General features: G+C 39.8%; 1 protein-coding gene across 1 annotated transcript in view; it reads right to left on the bottom strand.

Annotated features, from left to right (window-relative positions):
- Window positions 1–16,616, bottom strand: part of VAPB (VAMP associated protein B and C) — a 28,214-nt gene continuing 11,598 nt past the window's right edge. Inside the window, exons 3-7 of the mRNA XM_057378142.1 lie at window positions 14,442–14,594; window positions 6,956–7,059; window positions 4,668–4,748; window positions 3,341–3,517; window positions 1–1,210 (exon numbers count right to left, since the gene is read on the bottom strand). Of these exons, the coding sequence (XP_057234125.1) occupies window positions 1,052–1,210; window positions 3,341–3,517; window positions 4,668–4,748; window positions 6,956–7,059; window positions 14,442–14,594 (674 nt within the window). The 3' untranslated portion in view covers window positions 1–1,051. The remainder of the gene's footprint in view (window positions 1,211–3,340; window positions 3,518–4,667; window positions 4,749–6,955; window positions 7,060–14,441; window positions 14,595–16,616) is intronic.

The raw sequence follows: 16,616 nt of genomic DNA, 5'->3' as shown, positions 1-16,616 counted from the left end.
TTTTTCTTTTCTTTTTTTTTTTTCTTTTTTAAGATGCTACATAGTCAAACAGGATTGGTCTTTTACGGCATAGGACTAATTTACTACTAATATTTTTGTTTCTCCCCTAGATAGATTTATTTACATACAAAAGCAGTTTCCTGACCACTGTTTCCCCAATGCTCAGATGATCAAAACTCTCAACAATTGTGTAGTGCCCAAAACATCAGGAGGCAGAGGAATCTTGCACCACTACAGCAGCAAATTTTTAGTTCTAGTCACTGGCTTTGAACAGGTGCCTTTTCATACCACAAAGTATTAGTCAATTTTGTGACAATAAGGAAACATGAGATGAAATACATTAAATAAGTCAAATATGCATTAAACATCTCTGAATAACATTTKAATTCAACTAAATGAACCAACAGCAATGTAGCTTGGTCCCTTGGTGAGAACAAGGCGCTGACCTTTATTCTGAACGAGCCCCTGGTGCTGCTCAGCTCCCTCAGTGTTGCCACAGACAAATCTTTGCAGCTTCTYACTACTCATGTAAGTGCCAAGAAATTGGTAACTTGCACAGAGTTGAAGACACTGACAGAAACTGTTAAATTGATGAGCAGAATGGTGGATTAACGTATTTTACAGAAGTTATCAACACCTCCTGCCTAACCCAGCTCCAAACATCCCTAGGGCCAGCTCCAGCAGTGGAGGAAGAGTTTTTTCTAGTTTTCCTTTTTTTTTTCTTTTTTTTTTTWAAAAAGAGGTAATCCAGCAACATGTACCAGGGTCTAAGAATGTTTAAAATGACATATACAATATTCCATTGTAGTGTTAAATCAGGATTTTCTCCCCCCCTTCATCACTGAAGCATATTCTCTTTCATTCATTCCCTCACCGTACATTTTGAACTTTCTAGATTATGTTACATAGTATTTGTGCAGGGGTAATTTAAAGGCAAGACCTGTGAGATGTCATACATTAATTTTTTTTTTTTAAACATTGTTATGAATAAATTTAATCCAATGATATGGCAGAACCATCAAACCAATTTACAATTTCCAGCATGCTGCCTCTACAAGGCTATTTTTCCTATAATTACACCAAAGACAAAGAACAAAACCACCAAAGCAAGTAGTCTGGAGCTGAGCCCTTCGTCCTTGACARCAGCTGCAGAAGGAGATATTGGGTTGTTTGTCTGGGGTACCTTCCTCATCCGCAGTCCATCTTCTTCCTAAAGGAGGAGATATTGATTATTTCTACCAAAAAAAAAGCTTTAAATATTCACCCTTATAATATTTATTTAGGTGGGTGTTAYAGAATAGGTGAAAGTTAATTTCCAGCTAAGTTAGAGCTCTGTTTGCTGAATAATCCTGAAGGGTTGTGAGGCAGGAGAGGAATTCTGCATCCACAGCAAAAGCCACACTCTTGGAAGTTTTCTCCTGCTAAAGGAATGGGGAAGCAATGAGGACCCTACAAGAACTCTTATCCAGAGTCTGGAGAGAGCTCCAGAACTTCAGAGAAACGATGGARGGAATGGCAGGAAGGAGCTTTTCTYGCTYTGTAAGCAAGYAARATGCTGTCAGGGAAAATGTTTCTCAAAATAACCAAGATGAAGTCGTGTATTTTTCACAACCCAAGGCAACTGCACTCATCATTCCCCAAGTCAGATGTCACAAGCAAATCTTGCCAGCCCTTGAAGGGAAATCTGTTTTCCCCACCATATTAACGCTGACATTCTGACATGAAACTAATGGCAATAATTAGGTTATTTTCTTGGTATGGCTGTGGCAGCTCACCTGATTAAAAGATGAGACAACAGATAAAACAGTGGAACACCAGCAGAAATTCTCCTTTCAAATGGAGATGAAGCTCCCCTCAGCTCTCCYTGAGCTGTTGTGCAGCACAGCTGTGTGTTAGCACACTCCAGTCACACACAACACACTCAGAGCACTTCAGGAGAGCAGCAAATGAGTCTTTTGTGACCTAATGTGTGTCCAGCTGAAGCAACAGAGTTAGATTTTTTAATGTGGTACAGTATTATAGTGAAGGTATAAGGTACCAGAGCAAAAGTCTCCAGTCTATACTCAAAAAAATAAATAAAATTCTAATAAAAGTTACTGCAGCCTTAAAAATTACCAGTGAAGTTGAAGGGGCTTAGGGTATGTCAGTGTTTCTCACTTTTGAATTTAAAAGGGACACCTACATGATCTAGAGGTGAACTTATTTATTAATTAGTTAATTCATTTACTCATTGAAAGCCACAGGCTACCCGATACCTCACTGCTGCTCTGAGTCTGAATGGGGAAAACTGACTTTTGTAAAGAATCAAATGTTGTTTACAAACAACAAATTTTGTACAGAAACAACACATTTTCATTTTAAATATTTTAACTTCCTTCTGACAGTGACTCCAGCCTGACACTGACAGCAGGCAGTGATTTAGCATTGCTTTCTGATGTTTTACAGATGTTTTTAACACTCCACAAAGGGAACAAAGAGCTCACCGATCAAGGACGTTACTGTAAGACATCAGCTCAACTCTAGATAGCTCCTGTAGAGTGTTTATTCAAGACTGATTTGCAAAAAAATTAAATAAAACCATACAGAACTTAAGAGTATTGAGTCGCTGGCAAAACAAGAACACAAGGAGAAGTTAGGGTCATGTCTGTTATGTACACTTATTATTTCTGTGCAAAACAAAACTGGTTTCAAGAATTCCTTCATGCACCAGCCAGCCAAGCAGCAGCAGAGCTGAAAGAACAGAGCTCCTTTCACTGGGCTGCAAAAATCACAACATCCACACTTTCCTGGGTGCTGATATCTATGGAAGCAGCCACTCAGAGCAAATCAAACCACTGTAAAAAGGGATTTGRCAGCAGTGATAAAGGCTTCTCAATCAGTGGATTTCCCAGCCATGTGCTGGATATGACAGGAAGCACATTTCCCACCCATCTGTCTTAATTTGGCCGTTTCAGCAGCACATTACAGGTGCAATTACTGAAACAGTATTTGCACAACACTGCCCTCAAGCTCCCACTGGTTTGGGAGAACTGGGCCAAGTCCAACACTGAATGCTTAATTCAGACTGAGAAATGAGGTGGGAAAAGAAAAAAAGAGAGGGAATGCACTCCTCTGGGTTGCTACCCAATCACCTTCTGTGACTGCATGACTTGTGCCTCCTTTCAAAGGAACCATTGATTTCAGCACCTTCTCACAGTTTACAGAGAGAAACCTCAATTATCTTTTACTTTATAGACAATATTAAAATATTGTGCTTTGGTCAGGTAACCAAACCTTTAAGATGSAAGCTTCTTTTTCAGGAAAGGAGTAAATCTGAAAAGAAAACAACAGCGATCTTTACCTTAAACTGTTTATTCTCCTCCCGTAACCTCTGAACTTCTATTTGAAGCCTCTTATAGTCTTCCATTACTTTCTTAACTTCAGTGTCATCCAAAGAAGAACTTATTGATTTAGACATTACAGAGGAATCTGTCTTTGTTGCAGTTGTGGATACAATTTTATTTATTTCTATGTCATGCTGTTAAAAAAGGATAGAGTGATTTTTGGTTAGTTATTAACACCACACCACACACCTGATACATAGGAGGACAATCAGGTAAAATTGTCTGTGCACACCTGACACGTGCCTGTAGCAAAAGAAATRAACAACATTTTGCTTTCTGTAACTTTACTGCTTTTCCCAGAAAACACCAGATCAGCAGCAGTGTGTGAATTTAGAATGACCTCGACTTTTCAGACCCTGCATATACAGAAAGATATATCCCCATATCCCTAGACCAGGTCCCACTTTTCACTGATTTCACTTTCACTCAGCTTTCACTCCCCTCTCCCTCCTTTCTATGTTTCTGGGGGGATTGAAGAACTTGCAACCCATGTTGGGAAACAAAATTCAGACCTCCAAACCCTGCTCCCTCTCTTGCCTTTGGATCCTCTCCATGCTCTGCACTTTATAAAGGGTCTTTCATGGAAACAAAACCCTCCATACCCAAACAACTCCATAATCCTAATTACAAACTGTCCAGGGCAAGGTAGAACCACTGYGCCTTTAATACCTGCACACTACAAAGCACTTTTCAGTTTATTCACTCCATTATCAGCATGGCACACTACATACYTCCATTAGAAATTACTATGTCCATTACCCTAAGAAAGGATCCTACAATATCAGGATTGCAATGTAATTCCTAACTGCTTTTGTGCCTTCCTCGCCAGCTTTCTATCACTTTATTTGCCAAAATCAAAAGAAAGAACATTTCCCATCCCTCAAAACCAAGGAAGCAAAGGGGAGTGTTGGACAGGCAAATTTATATTGCTGATGGTTGTAACTGCTTCAGTAAAAACTGAGCTTCTCGACCAGCAATCAGCATYTTTAATTCTTTTTAAAATATTCTTTATCCTGTGACCTTTCACTAAATGAAAACAGATCAATTCAAAAATTGCTTTGTGCTATTGTTGCACTTATATTGGCCACACTGGCTGCTAGTTACACCAAGGATCACCAAGATTTTAAATAGTTAATATTGTGTTTTTAAAGGGTGATGCCATCCAGGCAGTGAAACAGAGGGTTCTGTCTTTTGCTTATACAGCTGTCTGAATAAACATGCCATTTTACAAGATTTACTGTAGTATTAAGTTAAATCACTCAATATGCATCTGAAAATACTCACAGGCTTATCATTTTCTGCTGGTAGCTCAAACACACACCTAAGTTTCGAATCCATGAGTTCTTCYGGTTTTGCTTCTTTCCACTGGAATAAGTTAATATTAATTTAATATGAAACATATTAGTATAATCAGACAGATTGGAAATGCAGAGTATTATGCAAACAAATCACATMATTTCACTCAGGAAAAAAACCCACAGGTGTTTATCACAGTACCATTAACCACATACAGGATGAAAAATGAGATCAAATACGTAACTGAGTGGTATCATGGAGACAGACCAGATACTATGAAGCAAATCATTCTAAATAGTCTGAAACTTCCACGGGTAATTATGAGAGAATTGGGAGCTGYGACAGAGTAATTAGCAGAGATGGGGGAGTTATGGGCCTGCTTAAAAAAGAAGAAAAAGGAGGGGTGAATTCAAGGAAAGGGAAAGGTAACAAGCCCCCAAATCAATCACAGTGTGAGTTCTCAACTCTTTGCCCAGTGGAATTCCTATTCAAACATTTCAGATTTCACATGAGCTCTTCTTCCCAACAGGAATGAACTCCAGGGCTGTTACTCCCTCTCCTCGTTTTCCACATCCTTATTTTTCAGGATCAACATTTGAACAGCACCAGATGTGCCACATACAGAGGGGTAACTTCCCCTCACWCCTTCTCTCCCCTTCAGCTGGGGAGGCTGCCATAAACAAGATTCCTTGCAATCTTTTTAACAGGGATCAGCAATAATAAATCTTTGCTCASTATCAGCTGTAACCCTGAAGTGAAAAGATTTATTCTTAGTGGTAACAAACAGCAAGAAGTGCCCACACTTATATCCTGGAGCTCTCACATGCTCCTCTTCACTCTGACCATCCTCCTGGTCTCTTGGTATTCCTCAGCACATCTCAAGTAGGTGACAAATTATGGCTAAGCCCATGCAACCTGGAGTACTATTTAACTCATCCTAAATAGCTGAATCGTAGTTCAGCTCTTCTGGGGCTGAAGTCAGAGCTCTATTTCGAGCTCCTTGGCTGCCTGTGAGGTGTTGAAARCTTTATAGTACTCCCATAACTGGTCTCACCTGTTCATCCAGAATAGGAAGAGATCTGGAGAGTGGTAACAAAACTGAGAACTGATCAAAGTGTTACAGGAAAAGGAATCCTATCGGTCTGGAGAGCTTTGGAAAACTGAAAGGCCCATCTAGGTACTAAAATATATTCTCTGCTAGCAGAATAACATTTGTCATGGTATAAAGTAACTCATAAAAATTAAAGAGCTCGAAAGAAAGGCAGACTGGCKTATCTTTCCAGTGATGCAGACATTTTATTACTATTGCTGTTTCTCCCACTGGATCTTATTTTGAGCCCATTAAACAAATATAGTTCCATAAATCAGTTTCAGAAGGGAAATTATTAACCTGCAGAGTACCCCAGCTTTAAGAAGCTATTCARAAGAAGAGACATATTGCAAGGACTATACAGTAGAGTTTCTTTTGGGTTGGCTTTTTTGTTTTTAAGTAGCACACACAAGCCACAGACTTTCAGAGTAATGATCTTTTTCCTTTGCACATTGTGTCCTCAACAGCCACTGAATATTCTCTCAAGCTGGGCTAGAGAAAGCTTCCTTGTGCCTTCTGGGGGCAAATCCTGCTGTCAAAGGAAAGCCACCAGTTGACAAATAGTTTACTCCTTTCCAGGCTGYTTTACTGTGGCCTGACATCTTATTTCTATGTCTTTTGTCCTTTTCTGCTCCAGCACCTACGTATTTCTACTGCTCTCATTTGTAATCCACAGGACAGGTTCCRTGAGGGCCTTTCATTTACCAAAGCCACAGCAGACACATGTAGGGATAAAGAAAAATACAACACTTGTAAATCATCCTYTTGCATCATCTTGCAAAAGGAGCAGCTCAAGAGAAGACTCAAGACTGAGAGCAGATGCATAAAACATAAAAGATAGCACAGACTCAGAATATATTCTGTATATCCTTAGAATATATGGTTCAAGCTGGCCTTTCTAAAGAAGGATTTATTGCAAAAAACTACAACTACTTGTTTCATGGCTTGGCATCCCATTACTGACAGCAGCTTCCTAAAGAAGGAACCAGAGACACCAACCTTCAGTGTAAGATTCCTGGGGCTCAAAAYAACAGAAAACTCCCTGCCATGCAGAGATGGAAATCTGGAAAAGCTTTCAAGGACCATTCCAGCATGGCTTGACAACAACCCTTAAACAACTCAGTAAAAGGMCTTACAAAATTATACAATTAGAAAGCAATCCATTTAAATTAATTTCAATACTTACTACTGCTTCCATATCTGAAGTATCAGCTGGAGCAAACATAGACTGGACCATAAACTTGTGTTTACTTTTCTCATTAGGGTCATAGTCAAAAGGCTGTAGCATCACTGAAAGAAAAAARCCCAGAACACATTACATTAACATTGCTCTGGTGCAGAGTCATGCACTCATGACACAGTACCAGATTCCAGAAAAACAAACATTAAAATAGTTTCAAGTTGTCTGTTGTTACGACTAAAGCAACAACTGAGATCAGGAACCTCACTTCACATCAGAATTTTGAGAGGATGTAGGAAAAAAAGATTTCCTCAGTCTGTCTAGACTTTTGTTTGAGAATTCTGGAAATGCTGATCGCTCTACAATATTCTTCACACAGCTATGGCAAGATAACAATAGTAATTTATAGTAAATAGAGTAATTTACATATCTTCTGGGACAGAGAGAAAAATTTTCCAAGACAGCACCTTTTTGTTTTCTTTCATCCTTGGGGCAGAAGTAACAAGCATTTTGATGAGCTGTACACACAGTACTGCTGATGGTGCCCAAGAAAATCTACAGAGGCAAAGTCAAACATTGTAAACCCTGAGGTTCAAGTCTTGGGATGGAAATTTCCTCTACAAAGTTTAGGAGTCCCACGATATTTGTTTTATCAAGTACAAGTATTTTGCTTCTACAAATAAGTTACTGAAAGTTTGTTACCAATTTATAGCTGCAAGTTTATAGCAAATGTGATACAAACTTTGCCTATGAAAGGTATCCAAGGAATGTATTTCTYGTCATTCAAAAATTAAAAGCATTCCAAAACTTACTTATGCAGAAAATGACTGCGTTCAGGGGGCAGAGAAGAAGGAACAGCGGGTTTAGGGAGTGTGTGTGCTTTTATTTATTTTTTTATGCAATATTAGAAATTACCATGTCTGCTTTTGGGTTAAAGCAACCTGAAGAGGGACAGTTGAGTATTTGATTTAAGTGGAATATTCTTTAATCACACTGGGCACTTGGAACCCCCTATTTGTAAACAACACCTGGAAATTCAGCTATTGGGACATTAACAAACTTAAGTTTGGCTTCCTCTTGAGATAGAACATGTGAAACTAAGCAACACAGTTTACACAAACATATTATTAGACATTGCAAAAAGCCCCAACTCCCTCAAAGTGAAAATGAAGCTTGAAAATACTGTCATCACTGCTAAYAGAAATAAATGGTGCAAGGTTTAAAAACCCACATTTTCTGGCGGGTCTTACTACAGCCCCTCAATTCAATCAAGAAGAGAAGCAGTTCAAGAATTAGGATCATTTTCAAGTACTGGTGCTATCAACATTATGTGCCCAAATTCATATGCACTAATTGCAGGGGTTTGTCATACAAAAGCAACACCCAAAGATCCCATTTGTTACAAATGAAGGCCAAGTGAAACCAATTTGCCTCCCTTAATGAGCAGAGTATGTTATGGCTGTGCCATCTTTATTGTGCACACAATCTGTGGCCATCAACAACCACATGCCATTTAAAGCCCAAAGAAGAAGGAAGGCAAAAAATTCTCTCAGATGAGGTGCTTCAAAAATTACTGTACTCACCTGTCAGTACTCGGATAAAATTCCAAAATAAGTGTTTGCAAATTAACAGGCTACCTTTGAAACTATTTTCCAAACAGAAATGGCTGCACTGTGAAAGCACATCTATTTCAACACCGCCTGGCACATCACTGAAAAGCAGTARCATCATTTTTTCTCCCCTGTAGTAGACACTTGAATAATTTCAAATCTACATAATGTGTAAGATCCAACTGGACAGTCAGAACTATCCACCATTTACGGAATTTCTACAGATTGTGGCTTTTTCAGCTCGCTTTGCTGAGTGCAACTAYCAGCTCATTTGAAAATCCTCATTTCCCAAGGGACAGTGCTGAACCCATCCTGGAATGCCAAATGATTGCTGCTCTGAGCTCCATTCACTGAACCACAAGAGCCRGAGCGGGCTTGACAGCACAGACGTTGTTAGCACTTGTATTTTTAGATCAATACATGAAAGCCACATTGACACAAATTATTCAGCAAATGTCTTGTAAGCCAGATGGGAAGCTCAAAAATATGTACTTTTTTCAAGAGGAAACCAAACCATTTTAATATTTATCCACATACRATTGGGGTTTCTGTGAAAGATCAGTTCCATAAAACTGCCCTAATTGCTGGAGAAATTGCTACTGGGAATGTGGCTYCTTTGTTCTGAACAGAAATCACAAWCCTTATGCAAAAATTATGTGAAAAGTGTGTTCCTACAAAATGCCTTATCATATCAGTTGTCCCATCTGGTCYGAAGTTTCAGCTTTCATCAGAAATCAGAGTTTTAGGAAACAAAATTATTAAYATGTTATTCAAGTTTACTGTCAGCAGCAGAGAAATATCTCAAMCACTTCCTAAGCTGCTCACCCCACAGCTGAAGCACCAGCACTGTTTCACCACAAGCCAAAACTGCAGAGTCACTGAGAGATCAATGGACATCGGTTTTCTCATACATTCCTGCACCATCCCCAGCAATTTAATCTCTTTAGAGAGCCAAGGAGAGGCACTGACCACCCAGTATGCTCCTGCTTTTCCAGTTTACTGGCAAAATTAGGTACAATGACAGAGGCATTAAACTCATCTGGTTTTCCTAGAATAAACCAGCTTTCTCAAGGAACAGAGGCAATCTGAAGCAGGGAGCACCTTTAATACCTGCTAGGATCTAGCTGTMCTTTCTGAGAGCAGAAGGAACAGAAAAGTCTCCCAGCTCAGATAGTCAGCAACCTTCCTCTAATTTCCATCTAAATTTATTAATGGCCTGTTTACTTGGTCCTGGACCAACACTGCCCTTATGCTGAAATATCAGAGAAGGGGAAGAGTCATTTACTTSTGGTGCCCTCCAAGACATCAATCACAGCAACTCTTGGCCTCCTGGCAAACTGAAGCCAAACTTGGTGGGTCCTCTCTGGGCCAGGCTCCCCATTCATCCTCTGCACCTGTTTGGGTTTGAGCTCCTCTAATTTTACATGCAGGAACTTTACTAGTGCCTTGAACTTGCACTTACASCCTCTCACCTCTTTCCTTAGCCAGATATACGATGCTATATTTGCCTTATTCACAGTCACATTATGTCAGCATCTTGCTCACCCCAATCAGGGCCCTTCATTTAACAAGTTTGCAATTATAGCARGAATATTTTGTTGTCCAAATATAGAATTTTGCAGTTTTTCCAGCGAAACTCATTCTATTTCACTTACTGTAGCCTTCAAAGACACMTAATTCTGCTGCATATCTTCAATCTCCCAACTTTACAACATCATCAGGATTTTGATGTACTCTTTGATCCAGAATCACTTGTACAAGCACTAAACAAGATTAGTACCAAGAATCACTCTCAGGAAACATCACTAGTAGCTCCCTTCTATCACATTTCCATCTACCACATCACTGCTCATTCTTAAGCAGCTCATTCAATAGACTGTGCATCTATTTTTCTTTTCTAGCTTTATCAATCATTTTTCCAAATGGTGCTGAATGGAATTCTTCATGGCCTGGATGGATCAAATCTACCACACTTGGGTCACCTTGCCATAAAATACCCCAACCAGAAACAGGGGAAAGCCTCAAGATCCTTGTGGAATTCCATTCAGCTCTGCCAGAGGTAAGCAAAGGACATTCACATCTACAGAAAGAGGCAGAATCCATTGCACCATTCCACCTCTGTTTTGTGTTTACATAAACACACATAAAATTTCTATAAATATTTCAGTAATACTAGCAAGTGTTGAATCTGTGAAGACCAAGATAGAATTTTAAAGCAGGCGGGCAAGAACAACACAAAACTTGGTAGCTTCTGCAGAGTCCTGGGAGGTCCATGGGAACAGGACATAGGAGTGACACTGCCAAGGAAAGTCTGGGAATGCAGCASTGGATGGGACACAATCAGTGCCTCAGGGAATGGGGCAGACCCACTGTGACTGCAGAGMACATGGCTGAGCTCCATCCCTGCAGCAGGCATTGCCTTTTCTAAGCCAAGCAAACTCACAAAAGACTAAAAATTCCTCCCCCTGGATATTCGAGAGCAACCCAAGGATAACGTCAGCTTCCCCCCATTTTTAGGAGGCATGTTCAGACTGCTCTCTTCAGTGGGACAATGTGCACAGATGGCACCATCTGCAATTTCTCCCTTCCCCTTACACACCTATTGCAGGCTCACCAGCATCTGCTAGGTATTCCTTCACTTTTCCTCTGTAATCCATTCATGCCTTTTATTTAGATTTCAAATCCACAAAATCAGCTATCTTTGCTGAGATCAGACGTGCTTAACAGCAGTGGAATGTGTGCAAATACTCCTTTCCCAAGGATTGCAGCCCCAGTGCAACGGAATCAGATGACAGTGCACACATACGCTTCCCGACAGTTACATAAACTCAGCTGTTAAAATTACATGCCATTATATAACAGGTGAAAACACGGGCTCCAAACCTGACATCCCAGCAGGCAGCACATGCTGACAGGGCCTCAAATGCTGGTATTTAGCAAAAGCTGTGAYATGGCATAAGAAGGCAGCATTTGAGACTCCACTAGATTAAAGGAAGCTTTATTTTCCTAGCATTTTGTACATTTTWAAATGAGCCATCATATTAGTGTGAAATAAAGTGGAACTGCTGCCTCTTAAAGCAGAATATCTTCTCATATACTTACAGCAAAATAGCACAGACACAGTTTCACAAGAGTATAACAAAGGCATCTGGTTACTACAGAGCAAGAAGGAAGAGGTTGTCCCAAATTCAGCTTTAGTAGGCAACATTCTCTGAGACTGATATTTTGGAGACAAGGAGCAGCACCAGTGCAGTGCTATCAGTGGCTGTAGTAAAGCAGTCAGCAATTGTGAAAGGGACAGATTGCATATGGTAAATGCAGCCCAATTAGTCTGAGTGTTCAGAAGTTACCAAATTAACTGTATTTTAATAATTTCTCACCAACAGAATTTTCACGAGGTCGGAAGAATTCAAGTTCTATTTTTATGCCCTGTGCAAGATTTAAATTACATGACTTAAAAGGTAACTGATTCAGAGGCAAAGAAACAAATTCTATTTATTTTTCACTTCATTAACTCCAAAATCAGTCCTCTGTTCTCAAGCAACATTACTCCAAAGCAAAGGTTAAACACATCTTTGTGTGAATCTGAAAACAATTCTGTTCTGCAAGTTAGTGGAAGTCTGCTCTTTGATCCCTCCCATCCAAAGGATCCCATCTSCTGATCAGAACCAAAGACCCTGCCATCTCAAGTCCAGTATTAAGTCCYATGCATGGTTTAAAGGAGCTTAATATATTACCTAAGGAACAACCAAAGTGTGCTACTTGAACTTTAAAATATAAAGTTAATGTAWGGACTGGCAACTTAAGATCATTATTTATTCCTACTCCTACTATCAGCATGAAAATATCAGAACACACACGTGAGCCTGTGATAAAATACACCACAGCCATTTTCTAAACTAACCAAATCATAAATCACTACAAACAAGGTTATCAGGAAAGGGAAATGCTTAAAGCTACGTAAGCAGGAGCAAAGCACAGCTCAGGGTTAGCACAGCAGTCTCATAAGGGGATACTTGAAGCCTTGGATGAGATCCATGCTCTACCTGGCGTGCCACTGGGAAGAGTCAGGCTGGAAAAACGAGCTGCTGGTAGCAGAACAAGAGAAGGTTCCTACAACATTTGCCTGCACTGTATTTGCTCAAGGCAGAGCAAAGGGGCACTTGTGAGCRGAACTTTAAGAAACCACTCAACACTGAGATCAAGACAACATTTCAAAAAGCCTGCAAAGGAAGCAGGCTTTTAATTTTCAAAGTTCATCTKCAAGATGAAAAGCATCCACATCTTTATAGCATGAAGATAATTTGTAGCTAGAAACCATGCTAATTTTCATTATCATTTCATTGATTTCAATGCATTTGATATGCTTGCCTGCAGCTACTATAGATGACAGACAGCTTTACTTGGGAATTGTCCCGACTTTTAAAAATCTCCATTTCTCTCCAGAGAGCTTTTCCATTTACATATCAGTCATTTCAGAGCTCACTGGGTACGTGCTGGCCCTCTCCTGAAGCAGAAGTGCTTTGCCTGCCCCACCTGCAGCTCCCACAGTTCCCTGGTYACCTCCTCACTGTGACATTCCCCTGGGATTAACTGCAAGGGAGGCACAATCCTGCAGCCCTTTGCACACTCAATTTGACACCACAGAAATCCCAAAGGCAACAGATCAATGAGTGTGCAAATATGGGCATGTATAAGAAGACTTATACAAGATTAGAGTTGCTTAATTTTACAGTGCAAAGTGTTTTTAGGATCAATTTTTCATTTTGTTGAAGCAAGCTTTTCAATAGGGAGTGTTTAAATATTTTACATTTTATTAAGTTAGAAACTGAACTCTTGATTTTTACATGTTGATTCTTTTTCAAGTAAAAGCAGTGGTTTTAGCTTTTTAGGTTTTTTACCTTCCCAAATTTCTTATTCCAGGCTAAAAAAGGTTGTTAAGAGACTAATATAAAACTGTATAACCTATCACTAATTTTTATTATCATGCTAATATTAATTTTTTTTTAGAAATAACATAGCAAATCTGCATGTTTAGAGAAATCATTTTCTTAACTAAAAAGTCTGACCTCATTCATCCAATATGCCACTACTACATGCTCTGATAGAATTCTTTTTTAAGATCATGGATCAGAGAAGCCATTGAGAAGATACATCATCAGCAAGTTAATAATATACAGACATTCTATTTTGTGGGAATACTCAGCTCTTTATGCTTTCAAAGTAAGCCACTCCTTTGCTTTTCCATTACCAAACTTAGGCAAGTCAAGAGCTACTGACTCATTAGAGAAAATAATTARCTTTTCCTATGCAACAGCAAGGATTTAGTCATTTGACGTTTTTAACAACAAAGGATACTGAATCTTCAAGGATTCAGAACAAAGATGGTTTGAAAGTAAATGTTTTCATTGCTGGTTAAATCAAAGGCAGTTTGGCATCAGCCCCCACCAGTCTAAACCAGTGGCCACAATCCACCCAGTTTTATTCTTCCCTCGATGTGCTCATCCAAGCACTTGTTTGACCCCGTGGTGAGCTGGTTCAGGAAGTTAAGCTGGCAAAAAACTAACTGTACAAAAATAATCCCACAGGGAGGGCAGGGCTGCYGCAGGACTGGTTTGGATACGCTGGTTGAGGCTGTTAATGAACCATATCAATCATTTATGTATTTCCRCCCTCTTCCTCTCCAAAACAAGATGTAAGACCAAACCCATTCCTGCTAGACCAGGAGTAAAGGAAGCAAGGATATATTAAATGGCTGCTTCCCCATGAAAACACAACCTCATGGATTCACCAAAATACTTTCAAGGCTGCAAGGCATTCCAAGAAACAATTGATTAGAAGAAGAAACTGTCAATCACCAAAGAACTGCATGAATGGCTTACCAGAAACATTAATTGATGTTCCTGCATCGATAATTCCACTGTTGGGCCTTACACAGTATCTACGTGGTGCTGTGGTCTTAACTTTGAAGCACACATTTCTGTCCGTGGGGTTGCCGAGCTTCAGGTTTGTAGTGACCACATCTGTGAAAGGACCTGAGGAGGAGAACAAAAGCAGACTTGAAATCACACTTTTCCAGCAGAGGCTAAGCAGGCTCTAAATCTCTGTTCACAAATCTTATAAAGTAATTAGATGTTCAATTTCCATCTGYGGCACATACAGATAATCGTGCACGCAAAGCTGAGGCTGCAGCCAGGCCCCAGCCCAAGAGCTCATCATTAACAGCAAAACAAAAGGGGGAAATCATTTCCACGCTGTGCCAACACCACAACATGGCATTCAAAGGATGCCAAACTCCCTGCTGTGTCACAGTTGCTCCATTCTCGTCTCCAAATCCCAGCAAACCCAGGCTAGCAGAGACACCACACACACCCGTGTTGGAGATGGTAAGCAGTAAATACAGGACAGTTTGTTAACCAGGCAGGGAATGGTAGCCAGGGACTACCACAGGTCCATCTGCACATAAAGCTGGACCTCCACAGAACCAGGATTCCACCAGGTATTCAGGAATGCCATACCCAAACCCAAAATCAAACCAGCCAGACAAGCATTCAGGTTACATCTCCTTTCATCTACAAGGTTTATTATTTTTTTAAATAAACTCTCTTGGCAACTAGAAATTATAAAACAGAAGAAATAAAGTAGCCCACCCCACCCAGGACAGGAAATAACCATGTGGAAATTGAAAAATGTTTAGACACTGAAAGCACTGGCAAAGATTTCCGTATTAGCAAAGCCAAAATCAARCCACTGTCAAGTTCTGTAACACCAAGTGCAGGCAAATCCATTTCTCCCAGGCTCACTATCTAATTGAAATTCCCAAATCCCTCAGGTAGAAGAAACGCTGATTTCCTACAAGACACTGATAAATCAGACAGGTAGCACACAACTACAGTGCTTTACAGATGGTAAAGAAGTAAAATTAAAAGAAATATAACCACACTTTGATCAACTGTCTTCTCCATAGAAGTGATTAATTTGATGTCTGAATAAAACACCTTCATCTGTCCTCAGGAGTAAAAGCAAATTGGTCAAAAAAAGCATCAAACTTTTCCTTGCAGAAACAGCAGCCCTAAAATTGAAAAAGGGTGAATGATGATGACAATAAAAATACTGGCAGGCAGCATTCTACATCCTCCTCTCACAGCATGGATGGCTTGATATAATTTAAATTTGCTTCTTTTTCTACGCAAMTTTGTCTCCTAAGACAATATTTAATCCAGCTGTAAAAGTACTACAGTCCTGCAACCTCTATCCTTGATCTAATTTGTTTAAAGTAATTAGAAGGGGAGAAGCCTCAAAACAATCACACATATAAAAACCCCAACCAGACAACAAGGTAGCACCATTTCTGTCTGCACCTAGAGAAAACCAGCTTTGCATTTTACAGTGCAACATGGGAGCAAAAAAAAAATTGAAGCAAAGAAATTTTCAGATCCCATGGTAAAGGTTTCACTGATTTGAAAGAGAATGAAATACAGCTGTCAAATTTTCTCTGCGTTCTGCATGCAAGGAGAGACTTTAAGCTGATGGAAAATAACTGGGCAGAAGCAGCCTCAAGTTGTTAAAGAAGTTAAACCAAACCATCAGAAAAAWCCAGCAAACATTTAGGTGTGTAAGGACAGTAGCAGATCTTCAAAATTGCCCTAACTGTGAAAAATCTAACATTTCAGAAGAAATTATAGGATGCCTAAGCAAAAAAGAATGTGTCTTTACTAAAAAATTACAGCTTGAGCTGCTCCAGCACAGAGGGAGGGTTGGCTGTACAAAGCCCTACATATGCAGCTGCATCCTCAGTAGTGCTTTACTGGTCTGCGTGCTGGGATAGATTTCCTGGGGAAAATACCATGTTTTTACTTGGCTGATCCATGAATGTGTGCAGGATTTGTGTGCCCCAGCACAGAGCTGCTGTTTGAAATTGTAATACGACAACAATTCTGTGTGGAAAATAATTTCCAAATGGAGTTACTTATTGCTAACATAGATCATACCAAAATTTTTGGCAGCAAAACCTTTAGGCAGACGGAACTCATTTCTGTCTGCTTGGTGTTTCCTCT

Source organism: Malurus melanocephalus, unplaced genomic scaffold, assembly GCF_030028575.1.
Source record: "Malurus melanocephalus ecotype Western Australia unplaced genomic scaffold, MMel_1.1 scaffold_341, whole genome shotgun sequence".
NCBI lineage: Eukaryota > Metazoa > Chordata > Aves > Passeriformes > Maluridae > Malurus > Malurus melanocephalus.
The sequence above is the reverse complement of the archived record's forward strand: the minus strand, read 5'-3'. Positions and strand labels throughout refer to the sequence as shown.